This window comes from Microcaecilia unicolor, chromosome 3 (genome assembly GCF_901765095.1).
Source record: "Microcaecilia unicolor chromosome 3, aMicUni1.1, whole genome shotgun sequence".
NCBI classification, from domain to species: domain Eukaryota; kingdom Metazoa; phylum Chordata; class Amphibia; order Gymnophiona; family Siphonopidae; genus Microcaecilia; species Microcaecilia unicolor.
In genome coordinates this window covers 141359430-141383269 of record NC_044033.1, presented here as the reverse complement: position 1 = coordinate 141383269, position 23840 = coordinate 141359430, and the positions used below count along the sequence as shown (strand labels likewise).

Here is a 23840-nt window from a genome sequence, read left to right as displayed (position 1 = left end):
CCTGGATTGGGGGATGTAGGGGTGAGAGAGTGAATTAATTTATGTAGTTTTAAAGATTTTGGGAAAGAAATGCCCAAAGCTAGGGATTAAAATGGTGGCACATGGTCCATTTAAGTGTAGTTAGATGAATTTTCTCACTATTATCATGCAAAAAGACATGCGACCAGTACCAAATAGTTAATAAGGTTTGTTTGCAATTGGAAATGACCAATGTTACTGTCCCAGTAGAATACATTTGTGGTCTATCATCTTTTTTTTTTTTTCTTGGTTGGATATCAGGTTTTATCAATGTAGTATTTTTTTTTCAGAGGTCCAGTGCTGTGTGTAGTAATGAGCAGCAATGGTGAGCAATGTTACAGTGGAGGAACTGATGGTGTTGTTCACACCTGGAATACTCCAAACCCAAATGTGGATCCCTACGATTCTTACGGTATGTTTGTTTCACAGGGTCACCCTGGAGAATTTATCACAGGCCCATTAGCCTCTCTTCCATTGTCATGCCCCTTTGTGGCATGATAGAGAAGGGGAAGATAAGACACTGAATGCTACCATTTTAATGTGCAGTACAGTTTGAAAACTACCAAATACAGTAGTCTGTGCTTCCTTACTGTTATCCTGATTTCAGCATAAAATTCAGTGAATTTTAATTTGAATCATAATTTTAAATGTCTTTCCAAGTAAGAGATATTGCTACTTTTAATAATATTGCTTGTTGAAATTGTATTACCCTGGCCTGAATTCTTCTGCTGCTTCAGCTGGCAGGTTCTGAGAATGGTACAGAAGCAGTATTCAGTTATGAGGAAGGGGCACTCAAAAATGATACTGGTTGGTTGATGCAAAACGTTTATGCTAGATGTTGGAGGTTTCTGTGGTGGCCTATGTCTCTCTGCCAGAATTCTATTGTTACACCATTAGGGCTAGGTGTTTTAACGCCTGTTTGGATAGATTCTAATTGAATTGGAAGCGCTAAGGAACACAGAAAACTGCTAGGAGAAAAGAATTACATTCCATTTTTATTTGAATCACATTGTTCATTCTTGGTTACCTGCACACTAATTGAAGACTTTAATTCTGTATAGAATATTAACAAAGCAAAATCGCTACACAATTCTTCAATTTTGAAGTACCTAAATTTTAATAGAGAAATGTTTTTTTTATATTAAAAAAAAAAAAAAATATATATATATATATACACACACACACACACACACATATATATATATATATATATATATATATATAGTACAAGATTTGCAAATGTTAGTTTCTTCCTTTACTTAAAGAATGGCACACAAGGAAAATAGTTATTTACCAATTGACATGTTTTAAAAATCTGTTTTCCTTTAAAAAGCTAGATGGTGGCAGTGTGTACTGAGGAGAGTCTATTAGCATTCAGCCAACATGAAATGTTTTAGATTATAATCTAGCTATATATTTAGATATCCATTTTCAATTATTTTCTCATCTGTTTCAGTGTTTCTGTATTTGATCCTCAGTTTGTGCATTAATGAATAGTTGAAATTTTTGCCTTTGCCTATCATTTGTAAACAGAGCCGTCTGTTGTCAGAGGTGCGCTTGAAGGCCACGCGGATGCAATATGGGGATTGGTTTACAGTTCAGCACATCAGCGTTTACTATCCTGCTCAGCAGATGGCACTATACGTTTGTGGAAAGCTACTGAAATTGCTCCTGCTCTGAGCATATTTAATGATAAACAAGGTATGGAACAATTTATTCAGTGTATTGGACAAATCAGGTATTCTTGTTAGAGAATTGTTGTTCTTTAATTATCAGCAAACAAGAAAAGAATCTTCTCTGAGGACAAGCAGGCCAATATTCTTGATTTGGGCAATGCAGTTCTGGCCTGGTCCGGAGTCTGTATGTGCTCCAACACACATGCCTGAGTGCCCTCCTGATGGCCACGTGAGCACGAGACCAACAGGAATGGAAAACAAAATGCCTTTGTATCGCTCCATGGTGTGACCGCACCTTGAATATTGTGTTCAATTGTGGTCGCCGCATCTCAAGAAAGATATAGTAGAATTGGAAAAGGTGCAGCGAAGGGCGACTAAAATGATAGCGGGGATGGGATGACTTTCCTATGAAGAAAGACTAAGGAGGCTAGGGCTTTTCAGCTTAGAAAAGAGACGGCTGAGGGGAGACATGATAGAGGTATATAAAATAATGAGTGGCGTGGAACAGGTGGATGTGAAGCGTCTGTTCACGCTTTCCAAAAATACTAGGACTAGGGGGCATGCGATGAAACTAGTGTAGTAAATTTGAAACAAATCAGAGAAAATGTTTCTTCACCCAATGCATAATTAAACTCTGGAATTCGTTGCCGGAGAACATGGTGAAGGCGGTTAGCTTAGCAGAGTTTAAAAAGGGGTTAGACGGTTTCCTAAAGGACAAGTCCCTAAACCACTACTAAATGGACTTGGGAAAAATCCACAATTCCAGGAATAACATGTATAGAATGTTTGTACATTTGGGAAGCTCGCCAGGTGCCCTTGGCCTGGATTGGCCGCTGTCGTGGATAGGATGCTGGGCTCGGTGGACCCTTGGTCTTTTCCCAGTGTGGCATTACTTATGTACTTTGACGATTTGCATGTGGTTATCATTTTCTCTATATGCTCTCCTCGCCGTTGTGAGGTGCAAGTCGTCATTGGTTGTTATTCCTCGTGAGCCTGGTAGCTAGGGATTCCTCATTTGGGAGAATATTGGCCTTCTTGTCCTCTGAAGATACCTGTAGCAGGTATTCTCTGAGGACAACAGGCTATATATTCTCACATACCCTCTGCCTTCCCCTTGGAGTTGACTTTTATGCTGTAGTATTGTGCTGTTAGTCCTGCGCTCGTGCAGCGCATTGAAGTGTGTCTCATTCCAAAAGGCCTCTGTTTAATACAGGGTCTGGACCAGAGTGGCGCTGCATTGCCCTTTTATGAGAATATATAGCTTACTGTCATCGGAGAATACATAGTAACATAGAAGATGACGGCAGAAAAAGACCTGCACGGTCCACCCAGTCTGCCCAACAAGATAAACTCACGTGTCATTTTTTGTGTATACCTTACCTTGATTTGTACCAGTCTTTTTCAGGGCACAGACCGTATAAGTCTGCCCAGCACTATCCCCACCTCCCAACCACCAGCCCTGCCTCCCACCGCCAGCTAAGCTTCTGGGGATCCCTTCCTTCTGAGGAGGATTCCTTTATGTTTATCCCACGCATGTTTGAATTCTGTTAACGTTTTCCTCTCCACCACCTACCGCGGGAGGGCATTCCAAGCATCCACCACTCTCTCCGTGAAAAAATACTTCCTGACATTTTTCTTGAGTCTGCCCCCCTTTTCAGGGGGCTACAGGTAAGTATTTTCACTTTTGTGAAACCCAGAGGGGGCATAGAGAGAGTTCTGTTATCAGTTTGTGGTTAAAGGCAGCTGTGTGTTGCAGGGGCATATCTATGGGGATCTTCTGGGCCCAGACCCCCCCTCCAGTCCTGCATCAGGGCCCTCCCAGTCCAGTGCACCACATAGGCGCCCAGTATACAACTTTGTTCGCCTGCTGCCTTCCCCCCACCCTAAGCTCTCCAGCCAGCATACGGAAGTTTTCCTCCTTTTCTTTCAGCTGCCACCAATACCAGCCTCCGATGATATTGGAGTGGAGGAGTGGCCTAGTGGTTAAGGTGGTGGACTTTGGTCCTGGGGAACTGAGGAACTGAGTTTGATTCCCACTTCAGGCACAGGCAGCACCTTGTGACTCTGGGCAAGTCACTTAACCCTCCATTGCCCCATGTAAGCGCATTGAGCCTGCCATGAGTGGGAAAGCGCGGGGTGCAAATGTAACAAAAAAAAAAATTACAAAGCTGACAGCTGCGGGAAATTGTGGCTCTCTCCACGTTGCAGCTGCTTCTTTCTAGCCAGCCCCGCTGAAGTAATGTGAGGGGGGCAGGGAAAGAAACGGAAGCAATGCTGGGGGGGAAAGGAGTTTAAATTGAGAGCAGGAGACGGCATGAGCCTATCTAGCCCATTCTATAGGCTGAAGCCAGTAAGTGAAGATTGCCACCATTTTTGCTCACCCAAAACAATAGCAGAATATTATTAGAAATAACAGACTGCGTATGCATAGTCCATCTGTAAAAAGTCAAAAGCTGTTTCAGTTGGATAGGCAGTGCCTGAAAAGGTGGAGGACAAAACCGGTTAAAAAATTATTGTAGCTGGTAGAAACAGCAGTTATAAACCTGCATTTTATGTTTTTTTTCTACACTGTTCTGTACAATACAGATGGCCAAATGTTAGTGAGGCTGTCCTGTTTCCTGATGGGTTCATCTTAACTGTTGTAATCTGCCTTGGAAAGCCTGGTGTTATAAAGAAGGAATATACTGAAATTAAACTGAATTAAAATTAAACTCTCCTTTCATTGGGGTACATGGTATCACATCTTCACTTCATCTGTTTTTGTCTTGTAGAAGTTTACATTTTAGATACACAAATGGATAATTCAATGGTTCAGGGACAAGTGGTTTTATAAGTCAAAAGAAAAATAAATATTTTGTTTTTTGCAGATCTCTTTTATTTAAATATAACTAAATAAGCAATAAACCCCTAATACTGTCCATTGGTTTTCTTATATTTTGTTCTTGTAATAACTTATACTGTGCCAAAACTGAAAACTCTTATCTCTATTTGGTCAATAATAAAAAGAGCTCATTGTGAACACTAGCCACCCTAAAAGGTTGTTTTGTGGCTGTGCATGAGGAATTGTGATATTGAATAAATAAGCATATGTTTTTGTTCCTAGTCATGCATCCAAAGGTTATATAATCCTTTTGAGAAAGCCAGTTCATTGTTTAACTTTTTATTGGAACATAACTAGAGGCATGGTGTGTATGTGTATATATATATATATATATATATTATATATTTCTCCGAGGACAAGCAGGCTGCTTGTTCTCACTGATGGGTGACGTCCACGGCAGCCCCTCCAATCGGAAACTTCACTAGCAAAGGCCTTTGCTAGTGAAGTTTCCGATTGGAGGGGCTGCCGTGGACGTCACCCATCAGTGAGAACAATCAGCCTGCTGTCCTCGGAGAATACCTTCTACAGGTATGTAGCATTCGCTATATATATACACCACTGAATCTGCTTATCCTAAAAATTTAAGATACTACTCTAGGCTTTTGAATTTGTGGAGGGGCATAATCAAAAGGAACGCCCAAGTTTTGCTGAGGACGTCCTCACAGAAACAAGATGGACGTCCGTCTTTCATTTCAATAATATGGTCGGGGACACCCAAATAAATTTAGGTCATCCTTAGAGTTGGTCGTTTCTGATTTTCGGCGATAATGGAAACCAAGGACGCCCATCTCAGAAACGACCAAATGCAAGCCCTTTGGTCATGGGAGGAGCCAGCATTCGTAATGCACTGGTCCCCCTGACATGCCAGGACACCATCCGGGCACCCTAGGGGCACTGCAGTGGACTTCATAAATTGCTCCCAGGTACATAGCTCCCTTACCTTGTGTGCTGAGCCCCCCCCCCCCCCCCCCCCCCCCCCCCCCCCCCCCACTGTACACCACTACCATAGCCCTTACGGATGAAGGGGGGCACCTAGATGTGGGTACAGTGGGTTTCGGAGGGCTCACATTTACCACCACAAATATAACAGGTGGGAGGGATGGGCCTGGGTCCGCCTGCCTGATGTGCACTGCATCCACTAAAACTGCTCCAGGGACCTGCATACTGCTGCGATGGACCTGAGTATTTATTTTATTTATTTATTGCATTTGTATCCCACATTTTCCCACCTTTTTGCAGGGTCAGTGTGGCTTACAATGTATCGTTCTTGGTGGATAATAGATTAGAAAATAGACAATTAGTGTTACATAAAGAGTGTGATTAACATAATAGAAAGTTAAACAAGCAGATATATGAAAAAAACAGTTCTGATTATAGGTAAGGTGGAGATGTGTTACATTTACACTTGTTGATCTTTTTTTAAATCATTTATTTATAATTTTTTCATTTTACAAGGATTGCTTGCAAAACCGTAAAACAGAGATGATTGTACATTAAAACAATATTAGAAGAAAACAATCTCAACAAGATAAATGGATTTTATACAATCTTTCTCTTTCTTAGACCACAAAATAAATAGGGAGAGTGAAACAAGACAAGGAAATCAATTTAAACAACAGCAAACAAAGAAAACGTGGTATTAACCCGATTATCCCCAGTTATTATTATCTAAATCATTATTCCACATTGATCATCTGGTTGGTTTCTTCAAGACCATAACGGTGCATAGTCCATCAATTTCATTGGAAACATACTTATTGTCCAATATTAATGAAAGTAATACACCTGATTTCATTTTTTTCCCCTTTTAAGACCAGAAATAGTTTAACAATACAAACCCTTGAATCTCCAATCCAATTCCCGTTGATTAAAGTAATCCCAGTTTCACAGGCTTCACTCCTTTTGAATTAATATATTAAGAGGAATCATTTCAGAGGAAAAAAACATTAGGAGTCATACCCGGAACTCTGGGAAAACAACAATCTCGATATTAATCATCTGTAACAATATTCATTTTGTTCAAATTTTTCTGGTCTTTTATCATTTTCAAATCTTAACCGTTTCCTACTTCAGTAGAACTTCATTTGCTGTATATTCTGAAAGGATTCGATTAGATTATCCATGTGGCTCATTAACAAAACTATATCTGAGGCAAAGTCATTCTCTACCACCATCAGGTCCTGGAGCACCCTCCAGATGACATTCAATGCAACCTCCACGGGAGCCAAAAACTCCAAGCTGATAACTCTTAAGGGTTTAGGAGTAGCACCGCCGACACGGGTTCAGCTGTAAACGACTTTCGTTTCAGCATACACTCCTGACTCACTCCTTCACTCCTTTGGGCATGGTGGTTAAATGATTTTTGAGCGATGAAGTTGTTTCCAGGTCCAAGAGCATCGACGCTCCTTCGTCGGTGCTAATCAAAGGACTCATCAACCCAGACATCTATGGGCAGCTCGTCACACAGCGGTCCCACACTTGCTGCACAGGGGACAAAACGCTTGTCATCGGCAGCTGACCCCCCATTGTCCCCTTCCTTTCTTAAGGCAACTGCAATGCAGAGAGGAAATTTCAAGTGAACAAAAACTGAACTTCAGAGGACAGCTGGGCCGTTGAGTGTACGAACTTCAGGTCACCATCTTTCCCCTCTCCCTAATTTGGGACACTCTTTGTCTGGTTTCTCCTCAGAGGCCTGTCTGATATGGGTAACCCTTCAGCATAGCCCTCTGAGTCATTGAAACACGGAAGCCCCTCCACCACTTACAAGGTGGTGTCCCTTCGGAGGGGTACACTTGTTGATCTTTGTGGTATGCCTTATTGAAGAGGTGGGTTTTCAGAAATTTACAAAAGTTAGTTAGTTCAAAAATAGTTTTTTAGGTTGCGCGGCAATGCGTTCCATAACTGTGTACTCGGGTAAGAAAAGTTTGACGCATGCATTAGTTTGTATTTTAGACCTTTGCAACTGGGGAAGTGAAGATTAAGGAACATGCGGGATGATCTTTTAGCGTTACTGGGTGGCAAGTCTACCAGGTCTGACATGTAGGCTGGGGCATCTCCGTGAATGATTTTATGAGTTAGGGTACATATCTTGAACGCGATGCGTTCTTTAAGTGGAAGCCATTGTAACTTTTCCCTTAGGGGTTTGGCACTTTCATATTTTGTTTTCCCGAATATGAGTCTGGCTGCGGTGTTCTGGGCGGTTTGAAGTTTCTTGATGATTTGCTCTTTACAGCCAGCTTATAGTGCATTGCAGTAATCTAGGTGGCTAAGCACTGTTGACTGTACCAGGTTGCGAAAAATGGTCCTTGGGAAGAAAGGTCTTACTCTTTTTAATTTCCACATTGAATGGAACATCTTCTTGGTTGTATTTTTCACGTGGCTGTCAAGTGTAAGATGTCGACCAATGGTAACTCCAAGGATTTTCAGGGTGTCCGAGACAGGAAGGGACAGGTTTGGTGTGTTTATGGTGGTGAATTTGTTCGTGTTATGTTGTGAGGTGAGTATAAGGCATTGTGTTTTTTCTGCATTAAGTTTCAACTGAAATGCATCCGCCCATGAATGCATAATGTGGAAACTTTGGTTGATGTCGTTGGTAATTTTCTTTAGATCTCATTTAAACGGGATATAAATCGTTACGTCATCTGCGTATATGTATGGATTGAGGTTTTGATTGGATAATAATTTGGCCAAGGGTATCATCATTAGGTTGAAGAGAGTAGGCAAGAGGGGGGATCCTTGGGGAACTCCGCATTCAGGTATCCATGTGGCTGAGGTAGTCGATTTAGATACCACTTGGTATGATCCATTTGAGGCTGGCGTAGAGGCTGGCACAAAATATTTTAAAAGATATTTTTTGAGGGTGGGAGGGGATTAGTGACCACTGGGGGAATAAGGGGAGGTCATCCCCGATTCTGTCCGGTGGTCATCTGGTCAGTTCGGGCACCTTTTTGTGCCTTGGTCGTAAGAAAAACAGGACCAGGTAAAGTTGTCCAGTGCTCATCATGGGCGCTCTTTTTTTTCCATTATGGGTCAAGGACGTCCATGTGTTAGGCACGCCCAAGTCCCGCCTTCGCCATGCCTCCTACACGTCCCCGTGAACTTTGGTCATCCCTGCGACAGAAAGCAGTTGGGGACGCACAAAATCGGCTTTCGATTATACTGATTTCGGCGACCCTGTGAGAGGGACGCCTATTTTCCGATTTGTGTTGAAAGATGGGCGTCCTTCTCTTTCGAAAATGAGCCTGATAGTGTTCAAGAAGGGGGCCCAAAATTGCTGGAATTGCTCCCCAGCAACTGAATGAAAATCTCTAATGTTCATATGCTCCATACGCAGTAAGGAGATCATACGAGGCGTGGTATAAGTATAAGATATTCAGTCTGCTAATATAACTTGCTTAACTATTATTACAACTTTAGACACAAATGCTGTAAATCTTCGGGGGGCTTGTGGACCCAGCTTCAGATGTCCAAATAATAAGGCAGGATCATAGTGCCATGTGGCCTGCCACATGAATGATACCTGAGCGATTATTTATTTCAAAAAAGATCACAATACCTCTACTGGTCAAAAACATATGTCCCAATGTAACTCCTCCTGCTCCACATTTCAAACATGATCCCCATGGAGAAGTCCCATGTGGAATGCTGTTCGAGGAAAAAATGTATAAATGTAGAACACATTTGTATTGAAGTTCCCAATTCGTTGCAAACATTGAAGTACGCCAAATCGCAAGTATACGTGCCTTTAGTTGAGTGACAGTAAGCAAAACTTGCAAGTCTTTCTGCCACAATGCCAACAGGCGGACATAGTCTAATTCGGGTAAAGTATCCCGGACAGGGCGTTGATGAAAAGCAAGGGACACTGTTATGCCTCTAAAGAAAATGCAGATGACAGTTCTTCTTAACATCTTCAGCTAGGTCCTCCCAAGGTAAAGATCAAACATAATGTCTCAGCTGGGTATAATGGAGCATTTCTGATTGCGGTAAAGCAAATTCCAACTGGAGGTCTCAAAAGGATTTCATTTTCCCATCCATCGTCAGCACCTGCAACAAGTACATTATTCCCCTACTCCACCATCTGTGAAAAGCAGGGTATAGTTGTCCTGGAGCAAAAGCTGGGTTATCACATATAGACATGTGAGGTGACAGCTCGGGTGAAAAATGATGCAACCGACAGATCCATCTCCAAACAGCTCTAGCTGTACCCATGATCATGGACATCTGCAAAATTTTCAGCACAGGACCCCTAGCTACATGCAGTTGGCTGTTGAAATGAGTTCCGGAGAACAATTGAAGTCCCATGCTAGTGTTAGAGTAATCCTGAGTTGAGCGATACCAGTCATTGATATGCCTCATGCCTTTACAATGGCAAGATACTGTCAGGGCTCTCACCCAGTCTCTGAAATTGTGAGCCCTTGGGCCACTGCCAAGGAGTGGCAGTGGCAGGCAAATCACCCAAGCAGAAAGCAATGCTGAACACAACAGGCAGGAACCACAGAATATAACTAGAAGAGGCTTTAATAGTAGACAGTAACAATATCCAGTAGCACAGCAAAGTCAAACGGCAGGCAGCAAACACGGGTAATCCATAAACTAACCAGAGTCTTTTAGGCAGGCAGAAAGCAAAATCAAAGTCCAGGTCCAGGCAAAGGGTCAAACACACAGGAAACTTGCAGAGCAGGAACTCCAACGAACCAACAGGAACTCAGGATGGCCTTTGATACCAAGGCAAGCAAGGCTCACAGAAGCTAATAAGCCCCTCAGCAGCTGACCCACAGCTGCAGTAAATCACCAGCCAAGTAGGGGTGCTGTTCCAGGACAAACCAGCAGAGCAAATCTGGCAACCTGGAAAATCCGGACCGGACTCACTGAAGTCTGGAACATGGAAGACAGCAGAAAACAGTCCATAGCAGCCACCAGTTGTGGCCACTAGAGGGCAAGGAGAGCACCCACATGGAAAACAGTCACAAACGTGACAGATACTTAACGTTAAGAAAACCCAATCCTCCATATTCCACTGGGGTACATAGAGTATTAATAGATAAGTGAGCCCTTCTACCTTTCCATAAAAAACATTGAGTGAATTTATTCAGTTTCTTTTCCTCTCTCTGCTTTAAATACAAAGGTAATAGTTGAAATACATAGAGCCATTTAGGAACAATAAACGTATTATACATGGCTACGTGCCCCAGTAGGGAAATGACCAGGGACTCCCACGCTTGCAGTCTAATCTTTGTCTCCTGCAGTAGCCACTGAATGTTCAAATCATATAACTGTGTCAAGTCTGCAGGTATATGGACCCCTAAGTACTTAATGGATCCCTGAGCCCATTTAAATGGAAAAGTACCTTGCCAGTGTGATTGGGTTTCTGGCATTACAGGAATAGCATAGGATTTAGTCAAGTTTAACAGAAAACCAGAGTACTTCCCGAAGTATTTTAAATATTCAAGTAACTGTTCAAGAGAATGGGGCACATTTGTTAACACCAATAATAAATCATCGGCATATGCCAGGCTCTTAACACTCTGCCCTGCTAGCATCACTCCCTCCACCCTCTTTGTTAATGAAAGATGCCAGAGCAAGGGTTCCAAAGACAACACAAACAGTAATGGGGAGAGGGGACAACCCTGTCTGGTACCCCGGGCAATAGAAAACTCTGAATCTCTAACCCCATTGATTAACAAACAAGCTCTAGGCTGCTGGTATAAAACTTTCAAGGCACTCATAAACCAACCCTGAAATCTCATATGTGACAAAGTTGTATGTCCAATTTACCCTATCAAAGGCCTTTCTCTGTGTCTAAGCTTACAACTAAGGAAGAAATGCCAATCTGAGGCACCCAACCGCCCCTCCCAATGATGGGGTGCCAGTCTACGCTTCATTTCTAAGGATTGGGGGTCAGCTGACTCTCTTCTACGACGAATGGACCAAGATTACCTCAGACCAGTGGGTTCTGGATATCATCAAAGATGGCTACAAGTTGGAGTTTTCTTTGCCCGTATTTGTCACCTTTTTGGACTCCGGTGTGTCACAGCAGCCAAACGGGCCGCAGTAGAGGCCACATTGAAATCCCTTCTGGACCTGGGGGCGGTAGTGCCAGTGCCTCACTAGGAGATAGGCATGGGACGCTATTCCATTTATTTCATCATTCCCGGGAAGGAGGGGCTCCTTTTACCCCTTACTGGACCCCTCCGCAAGGTCAATCAACACTTGAAAGTTCAGCATTTTCACATGGTAACTCTGCAGTCAGTGGTAGCAGCGGTTCAGCCAGGGGAATTTTTCACAGCTTTGGACCTAAAGGAGGCTTATATGCATTTCCCCATTTGGCCCCCACATCAGCGTTTCCTGCATTTTGCCATTCTAGGTAATCTTTTTCAGTTTCAGGCCCTGCCTTTTGGCCTGTCTACTGCTCCCCGTACCTTCTCCATGGTGGTGGTGGTGGCGGCGGCGGCATTGATGTAGTTTTTGTGGAGGGCTCTCCACCTTCGACCTCCTCTTCGGTGGCTGTGTCCTACATGGAATCTGAAATTGGTCCTTCGGGCTCTGCAGGGTGCTTCATTTGAGCCATTTTGCAAGGCCTCTGTCAAGGATCTTACCTTGAAGGCTGTGTTTTAGTGGCTATGGCGTTGTCGCATAGAGTTTGACTTTCTCTTGGCGGGACCCTTTTCTGCAGTTCTTGGAGTCAGGGGTCTCCTTACGTACTGTTCCTTCCTTTCTGCCTAAAGTGTTTTTGGCCTTTCATGTTAATCAGTCTTTCCCCCTTCCTTCTTTTCGGAAGGAGGACTACCCTGCAGAATTCGGGAGCCTTCAGTTTCTAGATGTTTGGCAAGTTCTTCTCCGCTATTTGCAGGTGTCTAATGAGTTTTGGCTTTTAGATCACCCTTTTGTCCTGATGTCAGGGCCACGGACAGTGAGTCAGCGTCTAAGGCTACTATAGCCTGATGGATTAAGGATTCCATTTCTTCCACGTATATTTTAGCCAGCCGGGCTCTGCCAGAGGGCTTAAAGGCGCATTCCACTAGCGCGCATTGCCCCATGTAAGCCGGATTGAGCCTGCCATGAGTGGGAAAAGCGCAGGGTACAAATGTAACAAAAAAAAAACTTCTTGGACAGAGACTTCAGTTCTGACTCTGGATGAGATCTGTAAAGCGGCTACTTGGGCCTCTCTGCATACGTTTGTACGCCATTATAGATACTTCTTTCAGCATGGCTGTTTTGCAGTGGGGAGCAGCGGCTTCTCACCCTGATTAGGGATTGCTTTGGTACATTCCACCAGTTTCTGGATTCATCTGCTGCCAAGGCTAAGGAAGGTAAAATTATGTCTTACCTAATAGTTTTCTTTCCTTTACTCGCAGCAGAAGAATCCAGGATCCCCTGCTTTCTCCACCGCTAGGTTCTGCTGTGTGTGTGTTTGTTTCTAGGGCCTCTGTTGCTGTACTCTCATCTCTCCGTCAGGTTCTTTGAAGACATTGTTTTCCAAAAATGGCAAACCACAGACAAGCTGTACGTGAATGCATTTACAAGTCTTCCCTCTTCGAGGGTTTTTTTTTTTTGTAGGTCAGTTTGTACCAAGTTTTTTTTAATGTTGGTTTGGGTTGCCTTGGCATATGGTTGGTGAGGAAGGTTCACTATTTGTTGTTGCCTGTTTTTTTTTCTTCTTCTTTGTGATGCGACATATACCAGCTACTGAAGGGGATGGTCGTCTGGTATCACTATCTTCAGTCTAGTAATCTCTGTCTCCACCTGCTGGTAGATAGACACAACCCACCAGTTTCTGGAGTCGTCTGCTGCAATAAAAGAAAGAAAATTATCAGGTAAGACATAATTGTACTAGGCAGCGTCCACACTGGGCTCCGTCATATGACTTCACCCATACATGAGAGTACTTGGCTTGCTGTCTTTGGAGAACACTTGCTAGAAGTGAGTAGCTTCATTTTACTCGCCTGTAGCAGCTGTTCTCCGAGGACAGCAAGACTAGTATTCTCGCATACCCTCCTACCTCCCCTAGGAGCTATATTCTTTTTGCTTTGATATTGTACTGTGGTTCTCACGTGCTCTTGCTGGGTGGGAATGCACTCACGCATGCACGGTGGGACTCTACAAAAAGCTGCTTAATGTAATAGAATGCTGGGTAGCATCTGCACTGAGGTTAATATCAATTACATTTGAGAATACTAGTCCTGCTGTCTTCGGAAAATAATGCTACAACTGAGTAACTTCACTTTCATGAATGAACATTCAAGCTGTGAAATTTTCAGTTAATATGAAGGCATGAAGCATAGCTAGATTTAAAATAGGATTGAACAAATTCTTAGAGAAAAAGTCCATAACAATTAGCTAGGTAGTCATTAAAAATCTACCACTCATCCCTGGGAGGGAGCCAAAAGAAATAGATCTATTCTTTGGAATTTATTGGAGATTTTTAGTGATGTGGATGGACCGCTGTTGGAGAGAGGATACCAGGTTTGGTGGACCCTTGGTCTCATTCAGCATGGCATATGTTATGTATCTGTTAGATGCAGAATCTTTCCACACACCCCACCCAACCCCACTCACTAAAGCAACCACCTTTTTCTATGTGGAAAGGCATGAAGCAAACCTCTTTGTTTGGCAGATGTGGGGTGACTGATATTTTTCACAAATAGTTGATCCATCTTAAGATTAGACATCTGGGCTCTCCTGATTTGTAATGCATGATTTTACCAGAGGGAAATCGTGCCAAACGAATCTCATTGAATTCTTTGATTGGGTAACTGCAGAATTGAATCATCGACATGCTATAGACGTAATATACTTAGATTTTAGCAAAGCTTTTGACATGGTTCCCTACAGGAGGCTCTTAAATAAACTCGATGGGCTGAAGATAGGTCCCGAAGTGGTGAACTGGATTAGGAACTGGTTGACGGACAGACGACAGAGGGTGGTGATAAATGGAGTTCGCTCGGAGGAGGGAAAGATGAGTAGTGGAGTGCCTCAGGGATCGGTGCTGGGGCCAGTTCTGTTCAATATATTTGTGAGTGACATTGCCGAAGGGTTAGAAGGTAAAGTTTGCCTATTTGCGGATGATACTAAGATTTGTAACAGAGTGGACACCCGGGAGGGAGTGGAAAACATGAAAAAAGATCTGTGGAAGCTAGAAGAATGGTCTAAGATTTGGCAATTAAAATTCAATGCGAAGAAATGCAAAGTGATGCACCTAGGGAATAGAAACCCACGAGAGACGTATATGTTAGGCGGTGAGAGTCTGATATGTACTGAGGGGGAGAGGGATCATGGGTTGATAGTATCCAAGGATCTGAAGGCGACGAAACAGTGTGACAAGGCGGTGGCCGTAGCGAGAAGGTTACTAGGCTGTATAGAGAGAGGTGTAACCAGCAGAAGAAAGGAAGTGTTGATGCCCCTGTACAAGTTGTTGATGAGGCCCCACCTGGAGTATTGTGTTCAGTTTTGGAGGCCGTACCATGCTAAGGATGTAAAAAAAAAATGGAAGCAGTGCAAAGAAAAGCTACTAGAATGGTATGGGATTTGCGTTCCAAGATGTATGAGGAGAGACTTGCTGACCTGAACATGTATACCCTGGAGGAAAGGAGGAACAGGGGTGATATGATACAGACGTTCAAATATTTGAAAGGTATTAATCCGCAAACAAATCTTTTCCGGAGATGGGAAGGCGGTAGAACGAGAGGACATGAAATGAGATTGAAGGGAGGCAGACTCAAGAAAAATGTCAGGAAGTATTTTTTCACAGAGAGAGTGGTGGATGCTTGGAATGCCCTCCCGCGGGAGGTGGTGGAGAAGAAAACGGTAACGGAATTCAAACATGCGTGGGATATACATAAAGGAATCCTGTGCGGAAGGAATGGATCCTCAGAAGCTTAGCCGAAATTGGGTGGTGGAGCCGGTGGGGGGAAGAAGGGTTGGTGGTGGGGAGGCGAAGATAGTGGTGGGCAGACTTATATGGTCTGTGCCAGATCCGGTGGTGGGAGGCGGGACTGGTGGTTGGGAGGTGGGAAATAGTGCTGGCCAGACAATACGGTCTGTGCCAGAGCCAGTGGTGGGAGGTGGGGCTGGTGGTTGGGAGGAGGGGATAGTGCTGGCCAGACTTATACGGTCTGTGCCCTGAAAAAGACAGGTACAAATCAAGGTAAGGTATACACATGAGTTTATCTTGTTGGGCAGACTGGATGGGGGACTTTACATTCAGGGCTCCCATTCTCTCCAGGAACAAACTCTACAAGGAAATCTGAACTTACAGACAGTATTGGACACACTAGAGGCTTTTAAAAATCAGATGTCCAACAATTGTGCTAGTAGTAGTACTACTACTACTACTATTTATCATTTCTATAGTGCTACTAGATGTACACAGTGCTGTATACTTGAACATGAAGAGACAGTCCCTGCTTGACAAAACTTTCAACCTAATCGGAACAGACAAGCAGGACAAATAAGGGATAAGGGAATTCCTTAAGCTGGAAATAACAGACATGGGTATTGAACAAGTGAATAGGGGTTAGGAGTTAAAAACAGCCTCAAAATGGTGGGCTTTTAGCCTAGATTTGAAGACGGCCAGAGATGGAACTTGATGTACTGACTCAGGAAGTCTACTCCAGGCATATGGTGCAGCAAGATAAAAAGAATGGAGTCTGGAGTTGGCAGTGAAGGAGAAGGGTACAGATTAGAGAGATTTACCCAATGAATGGAGTTCCAGGGAGGAGTGCAAGGGAGAGATAAGAGTAGAGAGGTACTGAGGAGCTGCAGAGTGAATGCACTTGTAAGTGAATAAGAGGAGTTTGAACTGTGTGCGGAAACGGATAGGGAGCCAATGAAGTGACTTGAGGAGAGGGCTAATATGAGAATAGCAACACTGGCGGAATATAAGTCGTGCAGCAGAATTTTGAACAGATTGAAGGGGAGAGAGATGGCTTAGTGGGAGACCTGTGAGAAACAAGTTACAAGAGAGATGGCTTAGTGGGAGACCTGTGAGAAACAAGTTACAAGAGAGATGGCTTAGTGGGAGACCTGTGAGAAGCAAGTTGCAGTAGTCTAAGCAAGAGGTATTAAGAGTGTGGATAAGGGTTTTGGTAGTGTCCTCAGAAAGGGACACATTTTGGTGATTATTATGGAGAAAGAAACTACAGGTTTTAGCATTCTGTTGGATATGTGCAGAGAAAGAGAGGCGAGGAATCAAAGATGTCCCCAAGATTACGAGCTGATGAGACAGGGAGGATGAAAGTGTTATCCACAGAGATAGAGAATGGGGAAAGAGGAGAGGTGAGTTTAGGGGGAAAGATAATAAGCTAAGTCTTGGTCACGTTTAGTTTCAGATGGCAGTGAGATATCTAGGCAGTAATGTCAGAAAGGTAGGCTGATATTTGGGCCTGGATTCCTGCTGAAATTTCTGTAGAGGTAGATCTGGGAGTCATCAGCATAAAGGTGATGCTGAAAACCATGGGATGAGAGAGCACCAAGGGAAGATGTATAGATGGAGAAAAGAAGAGGCCCCAAGGCAGAGCCCTGAGTTACATCAACTGATGGAGGTAGAGGAGGATCCACCAGAATATACACTAAAAGTGCGATGGGAGAGATAAGAAGAAAACCAGGAAAGAACAGAGCCCCGAAATCCAAATGAGAACAGCGTATCAAGGGGTAGGTGGTGATCAACAGTGTCAAAAGCAGCAGATAGAGTGAGAAGTACAGAGAGAGAGAGACAGTCAGGTAATTGATCTGAAAAAGCAGGGAGGAACAGGCATTCAATTCAGTGTTTAAAAGTTGTTGAGATGTGAGGTCATATAATTTTAAATGGAAGAGTATTGCCATCCAGTATGAGGGCAAGGTCCTACATCCCTTTACATGTTTTGCTTTCACAAAAATGTGGATTTCACATGTTTTGCTATCACAAAAATGTGGATTTCACATGTTTTGCTATCACAAAAACTTGGATTTCTTCCACAACTCAAAACTGTCAGGATACACCTCATTGGAATTAGAAGAAAATATTACCACTTAGTATTTGGTTTTCAGATTTGCATGGGATTTCAGTAGAAACCTGCCATTCTGGAACATCATTTGGTTCTAACCCAGGTCATGAAAACTGCTTTTCAACCTTTGACTATTGACTTTATAGGGAATTAATGAAGGCAGACTGTCAGCAGATCTGCTTTCTGAGGTTCCAGCACCCTGTGCATCCTATTGATCTTAATTTCCTTGAGACTGGTCAGAGTCCACACTAGCCAGAATCACTAAGAAATTCTTGGCTGTCTCCACGGTATTGCTATATTCAGTATTCTACAGTGATCCCCAGCCAACAGATGCAGAGTTCTCCACTTCCTATTTTTCTGTCCCAGCATTCAGTTTTAGTAATTTTTATGCTTGCTCGTCAGCTACCTGTTCAGCTTTATTGATTTTTTTTTTTTTTTTTTACCAGAAACAGTAATGTCCCTTCTAACCTCTGATATCAAGTTATGCTCTTCATTTGTTACCACTGCTCTCCAACCTTTCAAATTAATGAGTAGTTCTTCATTTTGACTTGAGACTTATCTAGGACATCCTTACCTCTTTAGTCTGATTCAGAGACAAATTGGCCTGCATCAGAGAGGCTTGACCTTGTACATCCGCCATGACCACCTTTTCCCTAATATGAAAGTATATTTTTAAGTCATTAGCTTCTTTCTTGATAGTGATTCTGTGAATCACACCTGTACTCCATTCCTTCTGTTATATAAATGGATGGCTGCAGATTGCTATGCTTATAAAGCATGGACTCCATCTGGTGGTCTGAAATTAGGCTGCCATCTCTGTGAGAGATGTTACTTCCTCTTTCCATTCTGGACTCTTGAAATTAGGTTTCTGATCTAAAAATATGCTGCATGTTTTTGTTGGTCACATCAGCCTCTAGATTTCAGTGGCACATCCACCTTGTACTAGATTTTATCATAGCAGGATGGTGCTATGCACACATTCCACATCCCCACCTGACAGTGTTTTGACTTACCCCTTAGGATTATAAGAGAGCTGTCATTTTCTGTCTGAGGTTGACAAGTTCATAAAACTTCCACCAAGCTTTTTGATACCAAAGAAAACTAATCTCAATTGAGATGGCAGACCTAATCTCCAATAAAACCTGGGTAGGATTTTCTTTTGAAGGGCTTGTCAGAGTACCACTGTGCTAAGGTCATAATGACCACAGACATTATTGGGATCTTCCTACTTTGAGAAAACTTACAAAACGAATAGTCCCCCTGATATTCAGCACTATTTAACCAGTCAGAAGTGCTGCTGACAGATTAAATAGCGCTAATCTGGCTCTGCCGATTCAGCAGAGGATAACCGGTTATCCCCGCTGAATATCCTCAGCGGATGTTATATTGGTTGATACAACTGGCTATCCGCCTATTTTTAAACCAGGTTTCGCAACCATATTTGGCCAAGTGAAAACCTACTATATCTTTGGCTGGTTTAAAGATAACAGCTAAGACTGAATATTTATTTATTTATTTAGATTTTGCTCACACCTTTTTCAGTAGTAGCTCAAGGTGAGTTACATTCAGGTACACTGGCTATTTCTCTGTCCCAGGAGGGCTCACAATCTAAGTTTGTATCTGAGGCAGTGGAGGGTTAAGTGACTTGCCCAAGATCACAAGGAGCAGCAGTGGTATTTGAACCGGCCACCTCTGGATTGCAAGACCAGTGCTTTAACCACTAGGCCACTCCTCCACTCCATTGACTTAGCCAATTATCTTTAAACCAGCCAAAAATAAACTGGATATTCAATGCCGGTCACCGGAAACGGCCCGGCATTGAATATCTGTGCTTAGCACAGACCGTGGGAGTTAGCTAGTCTAACTCCTGTGGTCTGAATATCGACCCATTGAGTTTAGTTCACTCATTCACATTGCATTGTCTAGGCATGGTCTCTTATTGAATATTTGGCCTTTTGGAGGGTGGGGTTCAAGCCTCTTCCTCCTAGAGCCTATTTCATTGTTTTAGGTATTTTGTTTCAACAAAGTGTTTTTCACAACAAAACTTTTCCTGCCTGTTGGCAGTTCTTAGTTTGTATGGGTTTGTTTTGCTGTTTTATTGTTTGTTTTATAGTAGCCCCACTTGCTTATCTGTAATGGATGTTTTCTAAAGGCAGCCGTTCACAAAACCTACCTCCTCCCCTTGGCAGGATTTCTCTCTATTATATATCTCTGCTAACTGAGAAATGAGAAGCAGCGAGGCTGCTGCACTAAGCAGAAAAGACTCTTTCCAGAAAGCTTTTGAACTTAATTTCCCTCAGCGGCAGGTATGGCCCTGTGATCTACTTTGTATGACTTGAACTAGTAGTGTCTTCAGAGAGCATCCATTACAGGCAAACAACTTTGGTTTGTCAGTACAAAATGGGATATTAGTAATTCTGCTTTGAAAATGTTTAATTTTTTTCTCTTGTAGAAATGGGCATCCCATCTTCTATGGATCTGGTGAGCAGTGATCCAGCACACATGGTGGTAGCATTTAACACTGGACATACCAGCATTTTTAACATGGAAACACGACAGAAAGTGCTCACATTAGAGTCCAGCATAGAAACTGGTATGTATACTAAATGCAGTCCTCAGAGCTCATGTTATTGAAAATAACAGATTCTGTGTTTGTTTTTAACTAATCTTTTCAGAAGCAAATTTTCCTTAAACATTATTTAGCACACTGTCATCTTTTGCATTCTTTTTGACAACTGTCTCGGCTTCAAGCCCCAAATTGACTGTCATTCGCTTCTCTTATTATGCCCCACATCACATTCGCTCCATCCATTCTTTGCTCCTGCTGTCTGCAATCCGTGCCGTTCTCAGTCTGGTAATTATTCATCTTGATTATTGCAACTTCCTTTATGCTGGTTTGCTTTTGTTTTCTCTCAAGCATTTACAACTGGTTCCATCCACCACTGCTCGTCTGCTTCATAACGATCATGTCATCCTCTTGAATTTGTCAAACTTCATAGATTTCAACTCTTTAGTAAAAACATAAACACTCTTCTTATAGTCCTCATAAAGCAGCTCAAAACAAGTATCATTTTTTAAAGGAATTCTAATTCTTTATCTAATTCCTCTTTAACTTGATACTTTTCTTTATGGGAGTCTTAATTAACAGCAGCATCAGATCCAATGAACGTTTGTTCAAAATAGATTCCCATTTCTTTAAAAAGACATCTTTTCAAACATTTTAGGTGCTTTAATCACCCTCAGTCCTCTAGGGATCCACTTATAAAGGCAGTAGTCCAGAAGTGTAGAGAAATGGAGATATGTTATTATAGATCTTATACTTAACTTGACTGCTTCCTCCCAGTGACTGAGGTAATCTCCAACACTTCTTCGTCCTTGAAAAAGAGGTCTCCTGGGAGCAAGACAGTGAGATCCTCATTGCAGTAGCTTAATATATCTCTCCAAGGAGAGAAAGACATAGTGCTTAGCAGTTCAGGAGTCAGAAAACAACAAGGCAAGCAGTTCACCAAATCCAACTTGAAAGATAGAGGCAGACCTTGTGAGAAAAAAGTCTTTGTTAGCTAAAAGCTCTCAGGAATTCAAACATCTGTACCCGACATGGCAAGGCCATGTTTCACCTGAGATACCAGCTGCATCAGGGGCAAGATTACTAGAAAGACATATAAAAACATTCAGATATTATTGTAAAAAAACACATGCAAATAATGTTAAAATAGGAACTCCTTCGTATAAGAGCTATATATAAAAATAAACAACTTTAAAATTAAATAAGACTAAAAGTATTCAACATCTGTATCACATTACAACTCGTGCATATTTGAGGACAACTAAAAAGTATACAAAACTGAAAATACAAGTATAAAAACCAGTAAAAGAACTTTCTCAGCCACTCCCAGTTGGTTCCAGGTGAGTGGGAGTTAGAGAGTTGCACGAGACAGAAATTTCACCCATCCCTACTTGAATCCTGCCCGTCCTCTGTACTAAAATAACCCAACCTTTGGTAAAATAACCCAACCTATACCATCTTATGTGTCTTTCCAAGCCATTTGCAAATGTCTCTACCAGAAGATTGGGAACAGAAGATGACTCTTCACAAACACACCAAATAGTCAAAGATGCAGCCTTTATTATGCTTGGAGACTCGTCACGGCACTGTGTTTTGTCAAACATGCCTGCCTCAGGAGTCTAAAACTAGTAAATAAAAATGCAAACATGTAATAGAGCAAAAAGCAATATATACATCTAAGAAAAGCAATAAATTAAAAATCATACTGTTGGTATGAACAACAATACAAAACCATACCTTGCAAATTGATATCTCAAGCACTAGGTACAATGAGTGTGAAGATGAAAGCAATGAAACATGGAAGAACTTACACTCAAGATGCTTTTCCTTGTAGCGATCACCTCTGCTCAGAGAGTCTGAGTTTCAGGCATTGCCCTATCGGAACCCGTACCTCTCCTTTTCAGAGAACTTAGTGTCCATCCACATAGTTCCCTTCTGTTTGCCCAAGGGAGTTTTCTCTGTTCCATGTGAACCAGGAGGTCTATTTGCCTTCCTTTTGTGGAGGATGGTTCCGACCCTTCATCTCAGAGACTGCAGAAGCTGGATGTCCAGAGGGTGTTGCTGTGTTACTTGTAGCAAAGGAATTTCACCGATCATCTCTTTGTCCTTTTCCATGGCCCTAATAAGGGCCAGGCAGCCTCCAAGGCCATTACTGCATAGTGGATCAAGGCAGCTTTTGAGCACACCTATATTTATAGAAATTGTCGGGTGCCTCCAGGTTTGAGGGCCCACTTAAATTAGGCTCAGGTGATGGTCGGAGGTCCAGGCAGTCAATCTGGAGGAGATCTGTAGGTTAGCAACATGGTTGTCGCTCAATTCTTTTATGAAGCATTACAGGTTGGTTCTGCTCGCCAGAGCCCGCTTGGAGTTTGGCAAAGCTGTCTTCCCAGCCCAGTATTTCTGGTTGGGGACATCTCAATTTGTTCAGAACATTGCAGCCAAACAACAAGGAAAGTAAAATAATTTCCTTTCCTTTGGTCAGCTGCACCATTCTAAAACTAAAGGATGCTCTTCTCTTTTCCTTTCAGTTAAATAAACCACAAGAATTAAGGCAATTCTTGCATATGCAAGGTAGCACATGCCATTCTGTGGTGGTGCGCTCACTTGATAATCATTGCAGCTGCAGTGGTTGATGAGGCATGGCATGGCAGAGGCAAAGTCGAATTTTCCACTGATCACCAGCAGGCTATACTGGTAAATTCACTGGAAGAGATCATTTTTTTTCCTGTACCTCCATTTGCTGGTAGGAGGGGATAACACCCACTTGTTCAGAACGGTATAGCTGACTAAAAGAAAAGAAATGTGACCATCTCTGTAAAGTGGCTAAAATAGCGGATCCAAATGTTGAGAGATTGAGTTTTCATGTCATGGGTCCATAAGCAGTCTCCCAAGCGTTAAACGTTTCAACGTCTGTAACGCTATTTGTTTTCCACATACAAAGATAAGGTTTGTACTGTTGTATTACAAAATTGTTTACTCTAACAGATTTCATTAAAACCTCATTTGTTTTGTTACTGGTGACTTTAGTCAATGTTTCTCAGAGATGGTCTCAAATTACCATTACCACAAGTTACCAGGTAACATATAATTTCATCTTCTTCTCTTGATATCTTATTTTTCAATCGTGTTGGTCCCAGTTTCTCTTTTCTACTTTCCTGTCTGTCTTTGCTAACTGTCTTTCCAGTGACTGCTTTCCATTTGTATTTTCTCCTCTTTCTTCTCTTCTCTTGCCTTGTTCCATTTCCTCACTACATCTGACTTGCACATTGATGTTTCCCTCTTAGCTCTTTCCTCCATTTTTCTTTTCTGCCTGTGTCTACTCAGATTTTACCCTTTCTTACTCTTCTCCATTTTACCTATCAACGTTCCTTCTCATCTTACTCATTCCCTAGTCTGCTGTTGTTTCCATCTTTTATCCCCATTACCACATTTCCATCCTCTGTACTCGCCATTCTCTTCTCACTCATCTCTTTGTGACCCCCCACCACCACACTTGGTCTCTCCCACATGGTTCTACAATTCCCAGTATCTCCTCTCCCTCTTCCTTCTTCCACCCTTGTAACCCAGCATCTCCACCCTCTCTCAGCCTGCCCCCCCCCCCCCCCGTCTGACATCTCCCTGTCCCTTTTCCTCCACCTCCTGTCCCATCTCTCCTCTCTGCACTCCCTCCTCCCTGTTCAACATCTTTCTCTCTCTTCTCTCCTTCATCCTGTCATCTA

At 42.6% G+C, this 23840-nt stretch overlaps 1 protein-coding gene across 3 annotated transcripts in view; it reads left to right on the top strand.

The window, feature by feature from the left end:
* Positions 1 to 23840, top strand: part of STRN (striatin) — a 370558-nt gene that overhangs the window by 326564 nt on the left and 20154 nt on the right. For all 3 annotated transcript variants that reach the window (XM_030196411.1, XM_030196410.1, XM_030196412.1), the window contains 3 exons: positions 309 to 430; positions 1552 to 1719; positions 20008 to 20148. In XM_030196411.1, coding sequence (XP_030052271.1) covers positions 309 to 430; positions 1552 to 1719; positions 20008 to 20148 — 431 coding nt within the window. The remainder of the gene's footprint in view (positions 1 to 308; positions 431 to 1551; positions 1720 to 20007; positions 20149 to 23840) is intronic.